The sequence below is a fragment of the Grus americana genome, chromosome 2 (genome assembly GCF_028858705.1).
Source record: "Grus americana isolate bGruAme1 chromosome 2, bGruAme1.mat, whole genome shotgun sequence".
Taxonomy (NCBI): Eukaryota; Metazoa; Chordata; class Aves; order Gruiformes; family Gruidae; genus Grus; species Grus americana.
The window spans coordinates 164,601,962-164,622,291 of record NC_072853.1 but is presented as its reverse complement, the minus strand read 5'-3'; the positions used below and the strand labels follow the sequence as shown (position 1 = coordinate 164,622,291).

Below are 20,330 nucleotides of genomic sequence, written 5' to 3'. Positions count from 1 at the left end.
GGTTTATAAGTTCACTTTCAGAGCCGTATTAGCATCACACTGCTGCTTCCAGATTTACTATCTCTGAGTATCTGAATCTAGCCACTGCACAGGGCCACCTCATCTCCAGCTGTCTACAGCCAACTCATTATTCTCTATTTTTTCATAAATGACCTCAGGTTTCTCAACCGGGCCTTGAAAACTGAGGCACCCAGAGTTGCTAAGAGAAGTTTTAATCTGTGCTATGTAAAGCATGCTGTGAATATCAGGTAATGTGTACAGTGCCATGGAAACCACACACCAGCTGAAACTCACCTTGATGCCAAGAGCCAGAGATCAAGGAAATAGCGCTCTAGTTTGAGGGTCTATCAAAAGTCTCGGGGCTATCATTCTTACAAATAGCTAAGAGTTGTGCCTTTAAGTAATTTAGCATAATTCCTTTGAGTAAAAGAAAAATTAAAAAAACCCAGAGCAGATGAAATTTGAAATCTTCGGCTACTGGTTACTACTCATCTTAGAAAAAAGTCACTTTGCATACTTGAGAGGGGTTTTCTTTTTTTGTTTCCATGTTGATATAATCAACAACTATCGTTAATGAGGGACATCACAAAACTAGGTTGCTTTCCACTGTAAAAACAATCCTTCCCCACCCTGGTTGAAATGACAAATAAAATAGCTGATTGAAAATGCCCTTTTTCCTTATCTAGTTTTATAAACAAAACTGCTAAGGAGAAACTGCTTCCTTATTTCAGAGCTAATGTTGGATTTATTATCTTTTAGCCAATGAAAACAAATAGATTAAGAGTGCTAGTATATACAAAGTGTTCTTAATGGGAATTTTCCTTAGGTTATGCTGCAGACTGGGCCCTGGACCAAACGGACATGCAGGAGCAATCATTTTCTTTCCATGAAGAAACGTCTCTGTTTCCTACATGAGCTTATTGATGAACAGAAAAATAAATAATGCACATCAGTCATCAAGGCTCTGGTGCTTGATTCTTAAGTTTTACATTTCTACAAACTGTGAACTGAAGAGACAAATTATTAGAAGACAAACTTTAGTGTGGGTTAACTTTTTATCACCTACACCACAATAGTTGTCCATATACCAGATGTGGTTAATGTGAAAAAATTCGGGGCAGTTTCCTCCTTAGTAACCTTACCCTGGGACAGGAAAATGAAACAGAGTTACCCAAATAATGTAAATCTATCTTGTGCATCACAATACGGTTTTGTAATCATACCCCAAATCATGTAGGCACTCTGAAGAACTGACTATTTTCCTCCTTCAAAAAACTGGTACCAGCTTTTTCAGAAACAACCAGTGATTTGAGGTCCTTGTGGTTTAATGGAGCTCCCAACCACCACTCGAAAATCATGCCTTCTGCAAGTATTTCAGTTTCAGCAATTGAACCTTTCGAGCCCGTAAGCCACTTACCACTCCTGAAATCTTGGCTTATGGCTGTGTCATTTGTCCAAGCTCTTCAGCGTTTCTCTGATTTCTGAAGTGACCATTTCCTGTCATTTCAAATTAGCCCATTAGACATATTAGGAACAAAACCAAAAAGAAAACTGTCTCAGAAAAGTGAAGACTTGAAAACAACAGACTCAAGTTGTCATTTTCGCTCTACCTGGGAACAAAACACACAGTGACAGCAAAGATTCATTCACAACAGTCAGTCATGGAGTCAGATATTACCTCACGCTTTAAACTAGCTTCAGACTAGTTGGTTTAAGCATCCGTAGCTGCCTAGGCTTAACACCACCGAGGTCAGGTTGGCTACTTGGTCCCTCTCCGACTGCGCTATGGTTCCTCTCACATCCCCTGACCTGACGAGGCCCCTGAAGCATTTATAATCTAATCTCCCAGATTAATTTCCACTAGCAAATGAATTATTAAAAAAATGAGGAAATCTGAGTTTTTACTATTACCGTTGCTTTAAATGTTTTATTTGTACGGGACATTCTGTACAAGACAAAGTTAAATATACATTTTGTACAAAGGTGACATGCACGACACCTTACCAAAACAATACCTCTGTTTACATATTCATCTACATACACAATATGCCATGTCTGTTGTTAGCTAAGGGGTCAATTTTCAGCAGAGAGTCTATTTTTTTTATGCCACAGAAGAAAAGAGAATGAAATTAAGACATCATGCAGACCAAGTGCCAAAGTCACCGGTGTCTTTTAATGCTCATTTATCAAATGGTTGCTGTTTTGTTCATTTCAGGAAGTCACATTTATTGGGCAATGAAAAAGAAAATGAGAAACAATGAAGAGGAAAACATAATTTAAAAAAATAGATGCATTCTGCTGGAACAGGAAATGATTCTACACAGATCTGTGCAAAGGTTTTTGCATTGCTGTATAACATTTTGCATTGCATTGCCTTGTCTGATTGACTCAAAAAGCCCTGTGATGTATTAAGGGAAATAACTTCTGGTGCTTTATATTGAATAAAAATGCACGAGTCTTGTTGATGCAGACAGTGATTGAGGTGATGCTCTGGCATCTTTCTGAGAAGAACTGCATCTCTCTTGCCTAGTAAGGACACTGGTGAAGGAAGATACTGCTTTTAGACTCCAGGAGCGAGGATGGTGGAAGGAGCTTGGCAATGGTGATGTTCTCAGTGCTCCAGCTTGGTGGAATTATCCTGCACAGGTGGAGGTTTGGTGAAGTGGTCCAAGAGCTTTATTTCTGCCTTTTGAGTGAGGGCACAGGTAAATCTGGAGTTAGTTCATCTTAAATAGATGACAGGTGCACAGTGGACTTTGCAGAACAGATATACATGGACACAATGACAGATAATAGGTAAGAAAGATCTGTCTCACTGAGGTTCTGTTGTCACAGAAATTAAGTTTCAACAAAAATACTCTCCATAACCAGTGATGAAGGAGCATCAAACTTCTTCACAGCCTGTTTTAGAAAGAGGGTCAGGGTTCAGAGCCTCTCCGCATCTCCATTTACCCTCCAAGATAAACCATAAAACACAATCTTTTTCCAAGGCCTATTCACTAATATATACTCTTTCTTATATTCTGAAAAATCCTTACGTCTTCATGCGTGAAATCCATTTGAGGCAGTCCTCTTGGAGTTCCTTTATACATCATTCTACAGCCTGGAGCACAGTTCTTCTCACCTAAAGCAAAGATACATCACACCCTGAAATCTCCCCTCCTCTGAACGGAGGAGAACAGCTTCTCTGAACATGTCTGCACTGTAGACACCCATCTTTTAGTCAGATAAAATCTGGCCTGTCACAAGGCAGCTCCCTCCTTCCCCAGATGAACACTTATCTTTGCTGCTCTGCTATCAGGGAGTGAAAGGTTATCTCCAAACTGACGTACTTTAAAGCAGTGCTTTAAAGTAAATGGTGTAGGGTTACTAGACTGGAAAATCCAGAAAGGAATTTTTTGTTAAACCTGGTTCCAAAAAGCTTCCACCATTTCTCATCTCTACACTATTTTCTGTCCAAATGCATTCTGCAAAAAAAAATCTTATTTTACATTATAGATGCCCTGTCAGGTAGGTGGGAAAATCAAACTATATTTGCTTCATGAAACACAATGATGTGGACTATTGTTCATAGAAATTTCAAAGAGGAACAAAGGCTTTGGATCTGGGATCTTTGACTGTTTGGGATCTCCCACTCCCAGAAACACTGAAGCTCACATTGAGGCAAACTCTTCCTGGGAATCTGGAGTGCTTGAAGTATGGATGATGAGTGTACCTTAAAGGCTGACAGTGCAAATATATCCCTATATACACAAAGATGAAAGGGTTTGCCAAAGGCCATGTAGCATCCCTGTAGTAGAGTCAGGAAAGAGCTCAGATCTGATGCTGTCTATGCCTCAGAGGTTGAATGGGAGATCTTAATCTCACAAAGCTGAAAGAAGTTTGCCTATCTGATCTAAACCAAACAAATTACATTACACTGAATGAAATAAAATCAAAATAATGGAAACTCTGAAATGCTTCACTGCATATAGATAGTTTGATGTGAATGGGAGACAGAGGGAGATGGATTTTCATTCAAAGACTATCTAACCCTTTCTGGTAGTCTCTTATGGCTTATATTCAGGTGGGTTTCCAAATCTAGCTCAAATGCTGATTCCCCAAGATTTGTATTTGCATAGTCAGTTTGGTATCTCCACACTACACACAGCAGGACATTTAATTTTTGTTGGAAACTAATTTTGGAAAGAGCAACTAGTTTATCAGGACTCGGAGGAGTTTCCATACTGAGTAGGAAGAAGGTGCTACGATAAATATCAGAAAGTAAAAGTTCTTTATTAAATTCTCATTAAATATTCACTCTCAGGAGAGAGGAATAATTCTAGAAATACCATTTATCTGCCTTTTTTCCAAGGCATTTTTTTCCAATCTTCAGTTCAGTTACTTGTTCCAATTTTGGTAAAGTGTTGCCAAAATATGTCACTTAAAGAATTCATTTCAGAATACAAACTGCTATTTCAGTACTTCATGATACATATCCAGAGTACATTATTTCAGTACATGCACTTTATTTAATCATGAAAAATGGTATCTATCAGAGACACCATTTAAATTTCACACCTAACAGCTCTTCTGTTTGCTTGCCACTATGAAGAAGCAAACCACAGATCTTAGTTATCACTTTGGTGTAAATAAACCCTAGTGTATAAGTCGTTACAGTGGCATAAATGTAAATTTACTGATATAGCTCGCTCTAATCCAGAAAGAAAAACGAGCCACATCAGTGCGAGGCACTGTTACACACCAATTGCACCCAGTATAAGGAACGTACTAGTGTTATTATTCTGGTAACATAAAACTACAGTCCTTAGTGCAAATTTTATGACACAACATGACCTTTGTACAGGTCAGGCTTTATCTGAAAAGCCCATATGGTTATCAATCCGTTTAGTACAAAACAAGACTTACTAATATCAGGCAAAGAAGTGAATATATATTTCTTGGATGATTTTTGTACTTGCACTGGAGTTTTGCAGGTGAAGAACTAGGCAGTACAGAGGAGGCATGTACAGTGACAGAAATCTGGGTTCAGCATCTTTCATCAGATGCTTTGAAACAATTGCAGGATACAGAGTGGATCCAGAAAGAGACCTCAAGGGGACGTTGACGACTTCACTGCTTCATCTGTAACCTTGATTTGGTGGTGGAAACTCAGTCTACTCTCAGAAGCTGTATGTTAAAGGCAGTGACAAGGGATTTACGTAAGTGTTGTTTATATTATAAGCAAAATATCTGAAGCACGAGGTGACTGAGGTGAAACTCTTCCAGCCTGCAAACCATGTCATTCTTCCTCATCGTAAACTGCACAACTCTTGTCCTATTTCCTGTATTGGTGGGAATAGGAATGTGCTAATTCAGTCATTTCCTTTTTGTCTTTACAAATAAAGTGCAGGTCAGATCAGTCACAAGATTGGTTCTGTGCCATTCCAGTCAATAACAGCTCCTTGCCACCTAGAAATGAAAGCAATCGTTTACATCCATCAGTTAATCAGGTCATTGGAAAGGTAACCCAACACCCCTCAACCACCCAACAAACCTTAGAGAGATTAGGACGGACTCATTTGGGGTAACTAATCACATCTTCTCAAAAAGGAAAGGACAGGAACGGACGGTACTTGTGCCCACTAATTTTAGGTGCACAAGTTTGGAGGTCAACCTCCTTACCCTTCCTCCAGACTAGGCAATAGAGAGTCCTCAGCAGCAGCAGCTGATTCAGAACAAGTACTTTCGTGTTGCAAGACTGTAGACAATCCCCAAGATGGGTACAAGAATTAACCCTATATAACCAGAATGCTCAGTCTCAGCTGTTGCTAGGCAATTGGCAGGGCTCTGATTAGGAACTCTGTGACCCTGAGACCTTGAGACCAGATCATTTCATTTAGCACCTATCTTTGCTCCTGAAGTTGGTTCCTTTGAAGTATTCGATGGTTCACTTTAATGGCAGTGTTTTGCTTTTCATATGCTGAGGTTTTGCTTTTTTCTTCTTCGGAATAACACTAAAGATGTATACTGAGACCAATGTTTTCAAATGAGTCTGCACGCATGTGCACAAAAACCTTTCATGTTTTTAATTCCTGGCTCTGTATTGGCTGCTACTGCTCAGCAACACTGAATGCAAAGGTATCAATCTTGCATTTGTCACCAAATGTGTCTTCAAATCATGGCAGAAGACAAAGATCTGAACCAAGACTTGGTGAAAGCAGGATGATGCTCTCCAGTGACCTCACTGGGTTGAAGTGAGTCAACTTACTGTACAGTCAGAGTCATTCATTGCATGAATTGCACCCTTGTCCGTGGCATTTCTCATGTTTGCAAGTTCACGGTCCACATCTGAGAACTAAACTATTGCATTCCCAGTGTCAAGTATTTATATCTGCTTTGAAAATCTGTCTCAGAGTGCATGTGCACAGTAGTAAGACACTGGTGAGGGGGTGGAGACAACAGCGACTTGCCAGAGTGCCACATTCTTTCTGTCACCGAGGAAAGAATGTGTCAGCAAGGGTATGGAAGCTCAGCCCTTTCGCTGAGCAAGTCAATTAAGTGTAAAACAAAACTAAAAGCTGAATTCAAGCAGTATTCAGTGCAGTCTCAAAGGAAGTGACAATCTGAGGGCTGTTGTGAAATTTTTCCTTCTTTTTTCTTCTTATTTTGCTGAGAAAATAAAAATAAAATTTGCAGACAGACTGTCCTTATCCCAGAACTGAGTAGGAATACACAACAGTGATGCCTCGCATCTTAAGCTAAAAGCAGAATAAGTTCTTGCTGGGGATATTCAACCTAGTCTGGCATTTGCCAGTGGTGAGAGCTGTCCTTGCCAGAGGTTCAGACTATCAACCCAGAACAACCAAATGCAAGTGGGAAGTACAATCATCACCTTCCGTCCCCATTGGGTTTTTCAGGTAATGTCATTAAATCATCCCTTATCTTTGTGTACGATCTTCCCAAGGCACCACCTTCTATCTCACCAGGGTAAATAAAGCTTTGAGAAGGATCCAAGAGACCCCACAGAGGCCAACAGACACCGAATGAAATCTGCTCAGACACTACCCTGTACTCTGAAAATACTTACATGTGCTGATACCATTTTTGCTGTTATGGCTTAAGACGTTGCTGATCACTATGCAGAGAGCAACTGGCTTTTCTAAAAACAGGCTTTCAATAAAAAGCTTAAACAGAAAATGATATTTTGAGGCTGGACTCAAGGTAACTTTCATAACAAGCCTTATCTCCTGTGTGTGTTTTCAAACCATTTTTGTTGAGCCGTTTGGAGGCTGAAAGGCGGTCTTTGGCTGTTTGCTCCTATGGAGACGGATTCAAAACTTTTTTCACCTATTGAATCTGCACAAGAAAATGTGTCAAACAGTGAGGAATCTCACCCACAGGTGCTGAACAAATCCTTTCTTTACAGACAGAAACAAAACTGTCCGGACAATGCAGCGTGACCATTTCCCCAAACTATCCTTCATACGGAACCCAGATTCTAGCTGCTGAATCAATTATAATTTATCAGATCAGCAACATGAAAACTACATTTGACCCATCTGGTTCAACTACAGTCTCACCCCAGGGTCATGGAGTTAACGGGAACCCAAGAGGAACTGGTTCAGGCCCTGAACAATGCTCAGTCTGGAATAATATTCAGAGTATCTCCTGTACTAATCATTTGGTATTGTTTTAGAGCACACTGATAATTCAGGATGAAATGCCCATGTTCTTCTCTCCTCTTATCCACTAAATATCCACTGGATGTCTCACTTCAAAGCCAAACAGATGAACGAAGGTATCATACAGCCCCACTACCACAGACAAAAGCTGATGCTAGAGAGTTAACAAAATATACCACTGAATGCATATTATAATATCAGATCAATGTTTTATTCCCCTCAGGCAGGGCTAACAGATGTTATTTCCACCAGTGCAGAGAGACGCCGAGGATCGTGACCGTGATATAAGAGTATTCTTCAGGGAAGAATGGGATAAGAGGTCTGCACGGCATCTCCCAAACAACCAGGGATGCACATTCCAGACATCTCTTGGTCAGAACATGACTGCTTCTACAGATGTCTAAGGCTGAAAGCCACAATAAAAGCACATGTAGCGACTCTTTAATTGGGAGCCTGCAGGTTAAAGTGATACCTGTTGGTGACTAGTCGTTCTAGCCATCTGAAGTGTTAACTGCTTTAAACTCAAATCTCGCTCTTCTGACATTTTATAGAATAGGGACTGAAAACATAAGCCTCCTCCTCCTGCAGAAGCAAAACAACCTTTCTCCTCTGATAATAATAATAATAATAATAATGAAAAAACCCTAAATACAGAAACAGTCTATTACATATGCAGTTTTCCCTTTGGGAGAGGATAAGAGAACAAACAGCAGACAGATGTTAGGCATATAACTCAATGCATTACAGGACGAGGGTGTTCAGGTATTGGGGTAAACAATGGGTAAGGCTTTGCATGGATTAAAAAAGAACTGAGTCATGAGAATGAAAGGAAAAACCCCAATCAACATTTGGAAACAACAGCTAATCTTTTCAGTTCTGATTGTTCAGACTGTGAAATTCGCCACACTGCCCGAGAAATTATCCTGCATTTCTTGATGAGAAAGGTTTGATAAGGAGCTTCATCGTGAGTGCTTGGTCAAAATAAAGAACAGCTCTTTGCTTGCTTGCTTGCTTTACTAAAAATTAGTTTAGGAGTGTTTTCCATGGTTGCACGTTAGAAAACATTTTTTTTCATCTCCAAATTTGTTAAAATATTGGTTAGTTTGGTTTGGTTTTACTTTTCCTTATATACTGTTTCATAGTTGGAAGAAAAAGTTCTTAAAAGGAAAAATGTAACACGAAAAACCGTTAGCAGCAAGGCCATGCTTAAATAAATATGCTCAAAGCAAATGGAGATACCAAAAACAAGGAGCCAGACTGATCAGGGTAAATCACATAGTCCTGAGATTGGTACAAACAAAATAAATTGACACTGGAATTTGCTGGTAATTTACTTCTCCAGTAGATTAAAGCAGGGAATTTAAAATAAACAAACATCACCATTACAAAAATTGTATAACTTTGATACAATGCCAGGAATGGAAAATGTTCTAAGAGCAATTTTAAGTAGATGCATGCATTATTCACCCCCACTGTGTGTGTTTCTGAGGCTATATATTATTTATTTTAGTTTGTAGTCATGCTTATGTGTCACTGGAACAGAGGAATCAATACAATCTATGTGCAGGGAGCCCGGAGTAGTGTCACTGCTGTCATGTTACAGGATGCCTCTTCCACTTTTCTGTAACTTTATAACGGCAGCCCTGCATGAACACACTGTTTGGCAGCCATTGTCTTTTTTTTTTTTTTTTGGTGTTTTTTACAGGACAGATTTTGGAAAGAAGAGGGAAATTACAAGAGAAATCTGATGCTGTTTGGCTTGCTGATTTAACAAATGTTACGGTCTTTGACAATGAGGCTTTTACTTCTTGCTCCAAAGATATTCAGATAGCAGCTTTCAAAGTCATGCTCATGGAGTTGATATAAAGCTGATTTTTCTACCCAGTTATATCTCTCCATTTTGCTTCTTTCATGTCTCACTAAACTGAAAATATTCTCATTAACTTTAGTATGACTTGGATAAAGTCCATCATTTAATATCATTTAGATCTCAAAATGGCCATGAAAATCCTAACAGGATTCCTGACAGGAACTACTCCTGTTTTTAAGGAGAGAATATGACATAACAACTGTCAAGAATGACAAAACACGACGTTTTGTGATCTTGAGAAACTCTGTGCTGCCCATAGACACATGGAAAGTTTGAGAAAACTGAGACCGTTGAGCACAGGGCTTCATGCATCAAGAACGGTACCCAAGTCCCCCAGTGCAGTTATGTTTTTCAGAAAAGACTGATGAATAGGGAAGAAATTTTCTCTTTTTCTCATTATACCTCTGCAATAGGAATCAATCTCTTTTGATAATCTAAATTTAGATCTATTGAAATCAAGTTTTGCTCTCAAACTGAATTTGGTTCAGTCAGTTGTTGGTGATGTAATGAAGGTTCCTCTAAGAATGACGTGAATGTCTCAGCCGATTTGATGTTAACTATAATAACACACCATTAAATGTGTAATACATACTATCACAGCTTGGCCTATTCCGATCCTTTCTGATTTTTAAGCAGTAATTTTGCGAGATTATTTGCTGCAATATGTTTCACCACACTCCAGCCTTACATATATTATTTATATCAATAACAATATACCTGCATGAAAAACTGCAGTTTCACTCACCTTGTCCTAATACAGTGCTCAAGTGGAGGAGTAAGATCATTTTCTTTATCTTCAGCACACATCTGAGTTGTGTCTGCAGAGACATATCAGTCATTATTAGTGGATGGAGTATATTTCTATTCATATAGAATATCGCAGTAGCTTCTTGGAACTCCACTCATGGAAGTGACGGACTACCACTCACACTGTGATCTCCTAGCCCACAACAGACATGGATCCACTTTGGATTGAAATACCCTGAAGGATGAGCACTGCTGGCACTTCAATACCATCTCATGCCCTCGTTCACACCATCTGAACAGAGTGGCCCCAGACAGGGCCAGGAACGCTCAGAGTAGGTACCATGAGTACGGCTCTTTGCAAATAGCATGGGCTTTACAGCTGACGTTAGAGTGGACAGTCTGGCACTCACTGCTTTGCCATCTCTTAAACCCTTTTAGCTCATGGTCTACTGCCTGTTCATGTGGTGGCAAGCTAAAGGCTGAAAAGGAGTGACTGCATGCAAACTTGCTGTTGGAAATTATCCCCAGATTGTGCCCAGTATTAGTTGTTCCGGGCCAGAACCTTGTCCAGAATTGTGCTGACTACTTAACAGCAAGGATGATTGTGGGACAGTGTTCAGACTCATGCCCTGACCCAGGTTAGTTTACTAAAATAGAGATGGTTTCAAACTAAACATGGATTAGAAGGTGCGAGAGTATGCTGGAGGGCTGTCATGAGGTTTTTCTTTTGCAACTGATATAATTACTAAGAAAGCAATTTTTGCTACTCAAATAGTAAGGACAGTGGTAGTTGAATAGGAAACCCCAAGTCCAGACCAAATTAGGTTAAGATTCCTTCACCCTGGAAAAGAAGATTGTCCCTTGACTGTCAAGAAAGCAGTGCACAGATGGGAGAAGATTGAGTTGTGTTGGATCTAAGAGAGCTACCATAGACTCTGAGCATTCCTTTGGGATGGAGAGGCAATTGCACTGCTCCAGGGAAAACAGAGAGGTCAGTGTCTCAGACACTGGATCTGTCAACAGTGAAAGTAGTCGCTGAACTTCCCAGAGAGAAAACATCCTGCAACCAGCTTAGATGTCAGTCTGCTCAGCTGTTTCCTGTTTTGGAGTAAAACATTTTAAACTGTAGCAGATTAGGGGTTTTTCGTTTTTTTTTTTTTTCCTTTTTTCTTCTTTTCTGTTTGTCATCCAGCCAACAGGCAGGTTGTGAGCAACAAATGATGCCAAGAGAGGGTGTAGGATATGGGTCTGCTTCAGTGAGACCGATGCAGACAGGACGGGCAGCAATTGCTCTTACATTCACAGCTGCCAGTCTCAGTAATATCTGGCTTCCTCATGGCACAGAGAGAACCTGGCTCTCCCTTACGTGTTGATCTTGTCTGTAAAAAAGAAAACTTGCAGAAAACTTTGAATGGCTGTAAGGGCTGGAGTAGTAGAAAATAGACAATATTTAAAAGTACATAAAGTGCTGGCGGGAGCTTAAAGGTACACAGAAATCTTTTAAGTTTCAAAGGGCCTCTCTTATGCTAACATTGAAGAGCTTATAACAGTTCGTTAGAGGTCTCCAATAGTATTTGGATCCCTCTAGGAATTCCTGATACTGATGTTCTGCGTCTTGTCATAGTAAGAAGCAACAACCACTGTCCTGACAATAGTACTGGTAGCAGGATAGGCATGGATGCCTTTCCCAGTCATTGCCAACTTGTTGAATTTTGTCATTTTTAGACTTGAGTTCTTCCAACCAGGAAGTTTGAATGGAGGTTTTTCATACAAAGGAATAAGAAAAAAAAGCATGACTAAAGGTGCATCTTACAGGAGCAGGCAAGGAATATTTAGCTAAGTTCATTAACTAACAAACTGTGTTAAAGTGTTTCATATAAGTCATTTGGAGCAAGCAATATTGAAGTTACACTCTTCCATCTTGGAGTCACCAATAGCAAGAAGGATATGAATATGATCTCTTATATCTTCACTTATATTCTAAGCTGAGGGTAGTGAGAAACTGAGTAACAGCACAGTTACAGACAAGCTTCTCTTCAGGAGATATGATGAGTACAGGTTCAGAAGAGTGGAATCCGAATAGACAATCAGTGAGAGAAGAAATACTGCTCCTAAGTTAAACGGCAACCTTAGGAAGAGTGTTTTATTAATTACCTTTCCAGAAAACTTTTGCACATTGGAACAATCTCATCGTAACTGTGCAATAAATTGTTCTGAAAGAAAGTGCCATAATCAATATACCAGCCTTCTCTGGAAGCTGTCTCCAGTATCTGAGCCACTGCTAATTTCACTGCTTGCACTACCTTCTGTGGGATCTGCAAAGGGCCTGAGGATGCTGTCTGTGACTCTGGAGGAATCTTCTGAGAAATTCAGTTGTATTCTTCTTAGCAATTATTCAGCAGCTTTTTGAAAACACCTTTAAAAGGATACTGAGTTGAAGGTATGCACCAATGAAATATAAGCACGATTTATTAAAACAGATTGTACAAAAATTCCCTATATCTTCACTTGGAGGCAACATATTGTAACTGTTAACATAGGTAGGTGTTAACTGTATATATTAGAAAGGAGGTGGAGTATCTCTCTGAGCAATGCAACACTCTTTCATACAACGGCTCTCTGTGACATACAACAAAAATCCCAGAATCTCCACTCAGTCCGTAAACAGATGACAAAAGATGAGCAAAATGCAGAGGATTATTCATTTAGATACATTGGCTTGTTTTCGTTCCCTGCCTGTCAGAAATTTCTACCCTAATGGAAAGGCTTGAAGAACCTTCATCTATTTAGGATAGTATGTTGAATTCACTAGCAGGCAGTGCCTGCTTTTAGGAAGGAACTTTGTATTTCTTGTCTACATTTTGCCAAATGGTTATGAGTATGAGAAGCAGGGCAAATTCTCAATATAAAGTAGCAATTGCTGTTACCCCCAAAATGTAATTCTATTCTTTCTTTTTGGCTTTTTTGCCTTTCTTGCCCAGTGCAATTTCTTCAAGATTTCCTGAAATGTGATGTTGATTGTAATCTTCCTAATTAAAAACAAGATTCCCATCTCAAGGACTTCACCTTCTTGCTAGTGAAAAGCAAAAAGAACTTTGCTAACCAGCACCGGTGACATGTGGCTGTGCAGCACCCAGGACCTCATGTTGTATCTTTAGGTAACACTGCCTAACCGTCATAGCTTCTTGATTTTTCCACCATGGGAATACCAGGAATACCTAGCATTCTGATATTTCCAGCTGGTACTGTGTGCATGGATTAGATGTATGATCAATGTTACCTTTTGGATGTAAGGTAATTTCAGTTTTTCTCCAGACCTAACAAAGGATTACTGCACAGCCAGAACTAGGAAAACATTTCCCTGGAATGACGAAATTATTTGCATTTTACAGCCTTTTGCAGAATTTCACAGATAACAAAAGATTTACTAGGACACATCCCTGGAAAAGGTTATAGTCACAACAAGAAAATTATCTACCTCTCAATGCAAGTATAGTCTTTAAGGCGAAATATACAGATATGCCATGACAGGTTGAACAGTAAAGAGAAAAATTTATACAAACTCTGAGCACCTTCTCCTCCAGGGATCTCAGAGTGCTTGGTAGATCTAGATTTTGGAAATGTTCCTGGTTTATTAAAGATGAAAAGACAGATAAGGACACCTGTTTTGAACCGTACGTTACATGGTACAAAATAACAGAAAAAATGTGTCTCAATCTCTCTAGTCCTATGCTGAACTATATCATCTGTGTCACTTAAAAGAATCTTTCATCTGGGACAGACTGTGTGGGAACCAGGTGGCAACTATAGTCCTGTAAAGGTTAAGCAGATTTTTGAGATAATATATAATGTGATCACTACAATAGAATGACAGGGATTTTAATTAAAATAAGAGGATAAATAACAGGCAGAAAGATGATTGAACTCACTACCAAATCTTGTGAGATGCTAAAGGCCCCAGCACTCCCACCACACAAACAGCTTTGCCATGTGGGCTCAATTAGAACATACAACACCCGTATATAACAACTCATCCTGCCCAAGAACCAGAATGTAGGTGCAAACAAGGAATACAGACAGCTTACTTTCAAAGAGTGGACTACAATAGAGTGGGTCCTTAAGATTAAGAAGGAATTTGAATAGATTGTATAAATATATTGAAGGAAAGAAAACAAAAGATAAGTAGGACATTATTAGCAAATAGGAATTCACTGGTCAAGAATGTCTTAATATGGCAACAAGTAGGAGCTTTCTAAGCATCAGAATACTTCTTATCCAAATGCCTTCCAGTTGGAGAAATACATATGATTACTGTAAAAGCAGCTGCATAATTTGGCATGGTTTCCTGAAAGAATGAGTGTAGTAAATCTTTTGCGTGCTTGCGCTTCCAGGTATGCTTACAAGCAGGTAAGAGACTAGACTTTGTTAGCAGATTACTGCCATCTTCTGAAGTAACCTGTTTTGGAGGCAAGGATTTCATGCTTCCTCACCATCTCTGCTCATTTTACTACAGGCATATAGGGTTGAGGAACAGGAGACTTGCACCTTCTGCCTGCAGAAGCAATATGAGAAGATGTGAAAGAGAACGGGTGCAGTTAAATATGGTTTATAGCCCTGGAAGCATGAATAGGCCAGATCACAATCTGGTCCTTGGAAATCAGTGTCACTGAAAGATTTACCAGCCTGTATAAAGTAGCACATCCTCCCTTTTAACCCTTTCAAGAGCTTATCCTCAAAGTTTCCTTGTGAAATCTAATTTCCAATTAATCACCAAACCTAATTATGGAAATTAGAAAACAGGCACACAAATAATCTTTAATGTCTGAGACCATCATTGTTTGTATTATTGGATTCTTCTTTCTGATGTGATGCTGTTGCCACCACCAGAGATGAAATGCAGAGTTACTGAGTTGTACATACCAACTGTTAACCGTATTTCTTCTTCCTGGTTGGCCAAGCCATCATAATAATATAGATCAAATCTCCGCTCTGTTTTCCAGTCACCTAGTAAATCCTTTTCCAAACAAAAAAGCACACTGAAGTGGCTTTCACTGCATACCAACCAAATAGGGTATTTAGGGGTCTTCAAGTAACAGCCAACCTAAACGAAAGATACAAAACATTAAAACATCACAGAAGGCAAGCAGAGAAACAATTCATTGGGGCAAACATGAGATGTGTAAGATCACTTATTTATTGTAGTCTACAAACATTAATGAAGGCTCATTATATGCTGCTGATATATAATCATTTTATACCGCAGAGCAGGATAGCCCTGGTAAATCATGAAACATATAAATCAAGTATCTAGCCTTGAGTTATAGGCAGGTAATCAAATCCAGCTGTAGTAGCCTTACAGCAAAATGATTATATCCCAGATGATCAGAACCAAAAGAATCCCTGTCCTCTGCAATAGCTATAAAACCACAGTGAGTTTAGGTCAGGAATACTACATGAGATCAATGGGAGACCGTGCTCTTATTCAACAGTACCTGGAAGCCAGGCAAGAGACTTCACAGGATCTCAGATGACACGAGACACCCCTGTGTGGGCAACTAAACTGAGCCCAAAATATGTTCTTGGACTAAGAATGTAATACATTCCCTTAATTTTAACATCTTCTAGCTTCACAGTCCAGATAATGTAAATTATTTTCAGCTACTAGAAGAAAGCAGTAACAGAAGCATTTGTTTTGATTCAGTATTCTTAAAAATGAAATATTGTCAGATGAAACACTTGGACTCGATGATCTTAAAGGTCTTTTCCAACCTAAATGATTCTATGATTCTATGAAAAAAATCAATTATTTCTTTGCCAGATGCCTTTTCCAGGCTTTTGCCCACCTTTTGAAAGATTAAAAGCATACTTATTTATAAATATCCTAAATATTCTGTATGAAATTGCATATAAATTATTTTCATGGTCATTACTGATTTGAAGTGTTATTCTTAAATTTACCAGCTATTTAAAATGTGGGCTACTATAGCAATTCTTTGAATTTATGAGTAACTGCTTTTATCTATATATGTATTCATTTATAAGTTTAATAAGATTTTTCTGCTGCTTCACCCCATAGTCTTTAAGGTTCAAGTCCAGCAAAAGATTGAAGCTAGTTTTATATGTATTTAGGCTCATATGTATTATTTCTCATGGCATTTATGTTTTAAGGCAGACATATATATGCTTTAATACCTGGGGGAGTGTATCTATGGTTTTGAAATAATATATGCTGATATAAAACGAGTCACGGAAGTTTCCTGCACGCCATGAGGTCAGTGAATATCTTGCGGTATTTTGCTCACCTCACAGTAATGTATTGTGAGACAGATACCATCTTCCCATTGCATGCTGCTGCTTTAGAGCTGCAGTATTAGTTAATGATTTTAGCCCCTTCACTAGTAAATAACAGAGTAAAAATTGTGATTAGATTGTTTAATGTAGCAAAGAAACCTTATTTCTCCCAGCTGGGATTTTAATATTCAGCTACAAAAGATACTTATTATTAGCTATATTCCTATCATTGAAGTTGCATTCTAACTTCAAAATAATACTGGGGTTTTTTTGCCATTGACGTGTTGTTTTTTGTATCTTTGATAAATCACTCAGGGAAACAAAAAACCAAAATAAAACTCTTTGCTTTCAGTGGAATGTTTCTGACTACAGCTCTGCTGCTTATTCTTATTATAGTAGACAGAATCACTACTGTGCAGGATGCTGTGTATAACCATCTTTATTTTATCTCCAGTTTTATGTATCCTTTGCTAAACAGATGTTGCACTGCTGATGTGCTACCAATCTGCAAAATAAGAAATGACAGCCAAGTGTGCAAATATATGTGCACAGAAATATTCTGTCTCCATAATACAGACGTATGGACCAAAGAAACTTTGCTAGTTTAGAGTCTCAGGTAGTTTTGTAAAGGTTTGCACAGTAACATGGTAAGTGAGAAGATAAAATTCTCATACATGTTTTCTAGATACAGTTTGTGGAGTACAGCCCTCAGTTCTCCACCTTGGGCACACGGCTGCAAATGTCATCCAATATACTGCTAAAAGGCAGAAGCCAACATATGTGCTGTTGTAATTAAAAGCCTAAACGGCATCCTAAGTCATAAGGAGTATGTGGGGTTTTTTATTACTGAGATTTAGAATTTATATCTGACGTGTTATATAAGTACAAAATCAATTATCTTCCCCAATGAGAATTTCTTCAGATGTTAGATAACAAGTCTCTAGCTAATTAAGTAACTGTTCCCTGACTCATTACTTTGCTAATATCTATTTAAAACAGCCTTTTATACAACAGTTTTGCCTTTTATGTAAATTTTTGGCTTAAAAGTACAGAAATTTTTTTACAAGCTTACAAAATTACTCATAACAGGAGCTATCAAGAAGGGAAATACGCAGATGCAACAAAAGATGGCAAATTAGAGGGACACGGATGAAAAGATTCAGTCTCACAAACATGCATATTTTAGTATGCAGATAAATCAAAGCCAAAAAGGAACAGCCAGTCCTTTCCTAAAAATGTGTTCTTCCTACATATGTCTGCTAAAGTAACTTCCAAGCTTCATCAAACAACATTTGATAAAAGATTAGAGAGATACAGAACTGTTTCAATGCACACATCCACTCCAGTTCTTACTCGCATGAACAGTCCTGTTGAAGTCAGGACAAGTTGTTTAGACGAGTAAGGTCTGTAGGAACATTTTCCAAATATGTATAGTTTTCAATTACAGTGCTTGCAGAAAAAGGTGAGGGCATGAACCTTAAGACAATAAGGAGAATACAAAAACATTGCAGGTCAAATCCTCATCTCCTGTAAAAAGGGAGAAGTCTTCATTTCGGTTACATCAGCTATACTTGTTGAAGTATCAGCTGTGGCCTTTAACATCAATTTGTGTTCCAGGTGTTGGCTGGTCTCTGCAGGTGTGCTTCTCCCCAGAATGACCGGCCACCCTATCCCACTATCATCAGCTTCCAAGGGCTTCTGGCTCTCCAGATATCTCACGTTATTCCTACACTGGTAGACTAAACAGCCCCAGGATTTGTTTCCCAGCTTTAAGGTCAAGTGGCAGGGAATGGTTTTTATCCATAAGGCTAAAATTTCTTCCTCTCCTCAAACATGTCACTTTGTCTAGACTTCCTACAACGAACATCCCTCTCCCACAGCATTCCCCAAATCATGCCCAGATTTTTTCCACAAAATACAATATGGAACCATGCTACTGACAAAGTAAGGACAATCCTCAGTGCGAGGACTCCTCTGCCCACTTCTTCAAGCATCAGTTGTTGAGTGGACTGAAAGTATGCCCTCATTTAACTGCTCCAGCAGGTGAGAGGTGAGTGCTTCTTCAATTGTCTGGCCAGGTAGGTTGGTGATAGTATTCCTGGAATATACCAGGACCTTGAAGCAGGACAGAGAAGAACGAACACGAACACCCAGTGTTCTGAATCCTCAGGAAACCCTTTAAACTACAGTCAGAGTGTGTGTCATCCAACAAGTGACAGAAAATGGGGCCCTTCTTGCCAGCTGTTGTACGCTGCCCTATGAGTGTGATGCTGGCTCTGACTTCCAAAGGCAAATCAGGGATATGTGACTTGAATTTATTTTATTAATTCTTTTTTAAGGGGTCAATGGCTGTATTTCTATTTTGTAGAACATAAAAAAGAATATTTTTTTTCTGCTTGCAGTATCATAATGCATTAAAAAATAATAATGCATTACTATTCAAATATTTGTTTTCAAATGTGCTCATTAATCTTCTTCAGGCAAAAAAAAATAGGGAGGGGAATGAATTAGGTGTCTTTTCATGCTGCATGTTTTCAATTCCTACGGAGACTTCACTAACCCTAATCCTCTGCCTTACAAATCCCTTAAGAATGCTCATAAATTTCAGGGACACAATTCTCATCTTTGGAAAATGTCAAACTTTCAAAAGCAAGTACCTTCAAAGGGCTCATTTTCAACACTACGGGTGGTCTTTTTCCACATCCAACTAGTGTGGATTCGCACAATAGTGAAATTAAATCTACAGACAAATATTTATTACTGCAGAATTATTCCAATATATCTGCCAGAATGAGTGTGTGGTGCTTGACCATTCAGATTTTATTTGCTCATTGAACGACGCTACCTTTTGCCATGTGTATACCAAAAGAAGCAAACAAGAAATGTAACCTAGATCCTGTGTCTCTTGGACTCCATTAAGCAATTTACCTTGAAGAGAAACAAACATTAGGTTATCATTCCTCTGCAGTGGCCATGATTCAAAGAGAAGATGATATCAAAACCAAGGGGAATCACTGGATATGGTTAATATGGTAGCATTTTTTCCAGGAATTTTGTTATTATTTAACATAATTTCAGCTCCTTGCTTGTTGGACTTTACTTTTTTTTATTTAATTAAAATTACATTCTGTTATAGTGCAAACTTGAGTCATTTCTTGCTTTATGTTTGTTAGCCTGAATGCAACTGGTATAAATGCCTATTTTCCAAAGTAGTAATACAGTGCAGTACTGAGGTCCATGTGATTCCACAAAGGTCTGGGTTCTGTCAAACTGAGTAACTGCTGAATCCAATAGAATTGACAGACAAAAGGATAATTACACAAACCTTTCACAGTTACAGACCACAGCCTGTTGGTTGTTCTGTCAAGATTTTTTCTCTGCAATTGCAATGACCTTTACTGAATTAATATTAAACGATGTTCCAACAGTGTTAAGACTGAAGTATCAATGGTGTAAAAACGATACCCTTGCAATAGCCCTTGTGTGATCAAGAACACCACTGAATCAGTTCACCTATTCCACCAGCACTATTACAACACCAGGTCAGCCATATAACTATTATATTTGCATACAGTTGAAGGTGAGGGTAGTTATTGCCATCAATGTGTATAATAGAATTAATGTTCACAACATCTGATATTCAGAGTATGCATAATTTAATGACTATTCCAGGTTAGGCAGAAATCAAGGAGTTTTTAGCCAGATATCTAAAAATTGTAGTAGAAAACACTACTGCTACATGGGAGCCCTAGATAATT

General features: G+C 38.7%; 1 protein-coding gene across 8 annotated transcripts in view; it reads right to left on the bottom strand.

Annotated features, from left to right (window-relative positions):
• Positions 1-1,911: 1,911 nt before the first annotated feature.
• The window catches only part of MINDY4 (MINDY lysine 48 deubiquitinase 4), an 82,894-nt gene continuing 64,475 nt past the window's right edge, over positions 1,912-20,330 (bottom strand). For 5 of the 8 annotated variants that reach the window (XM_054814800.1, XM_054814802.1, XM_054814805.1 and 2 more), the window contains 3 exons: positions 15,202-15,382; positions 10,280-10,352; positions 3,729-5,451 (listed from right to left, as the gene is read on the bottom strand). In XM_054814800.1, coding sequence (XP_054670775.1) covers positions 5,403-5,451; positions 10,280-10,352; positions 15,202-15,382 — 303 coding nt within the window. In that variant the 3' untranslated portion in view covers positions 3,729-5,402. Of the gene's footprint in view, positions 5,452-10,279; positions 10,353-15,201; positions 15,383-20,330 lie in introns of all 8 variants that reach the window. The other 3 variants (XM_054814803.1, XM_054814804.1, XM_054814799.1) reach the window with 2 other exon arrangements.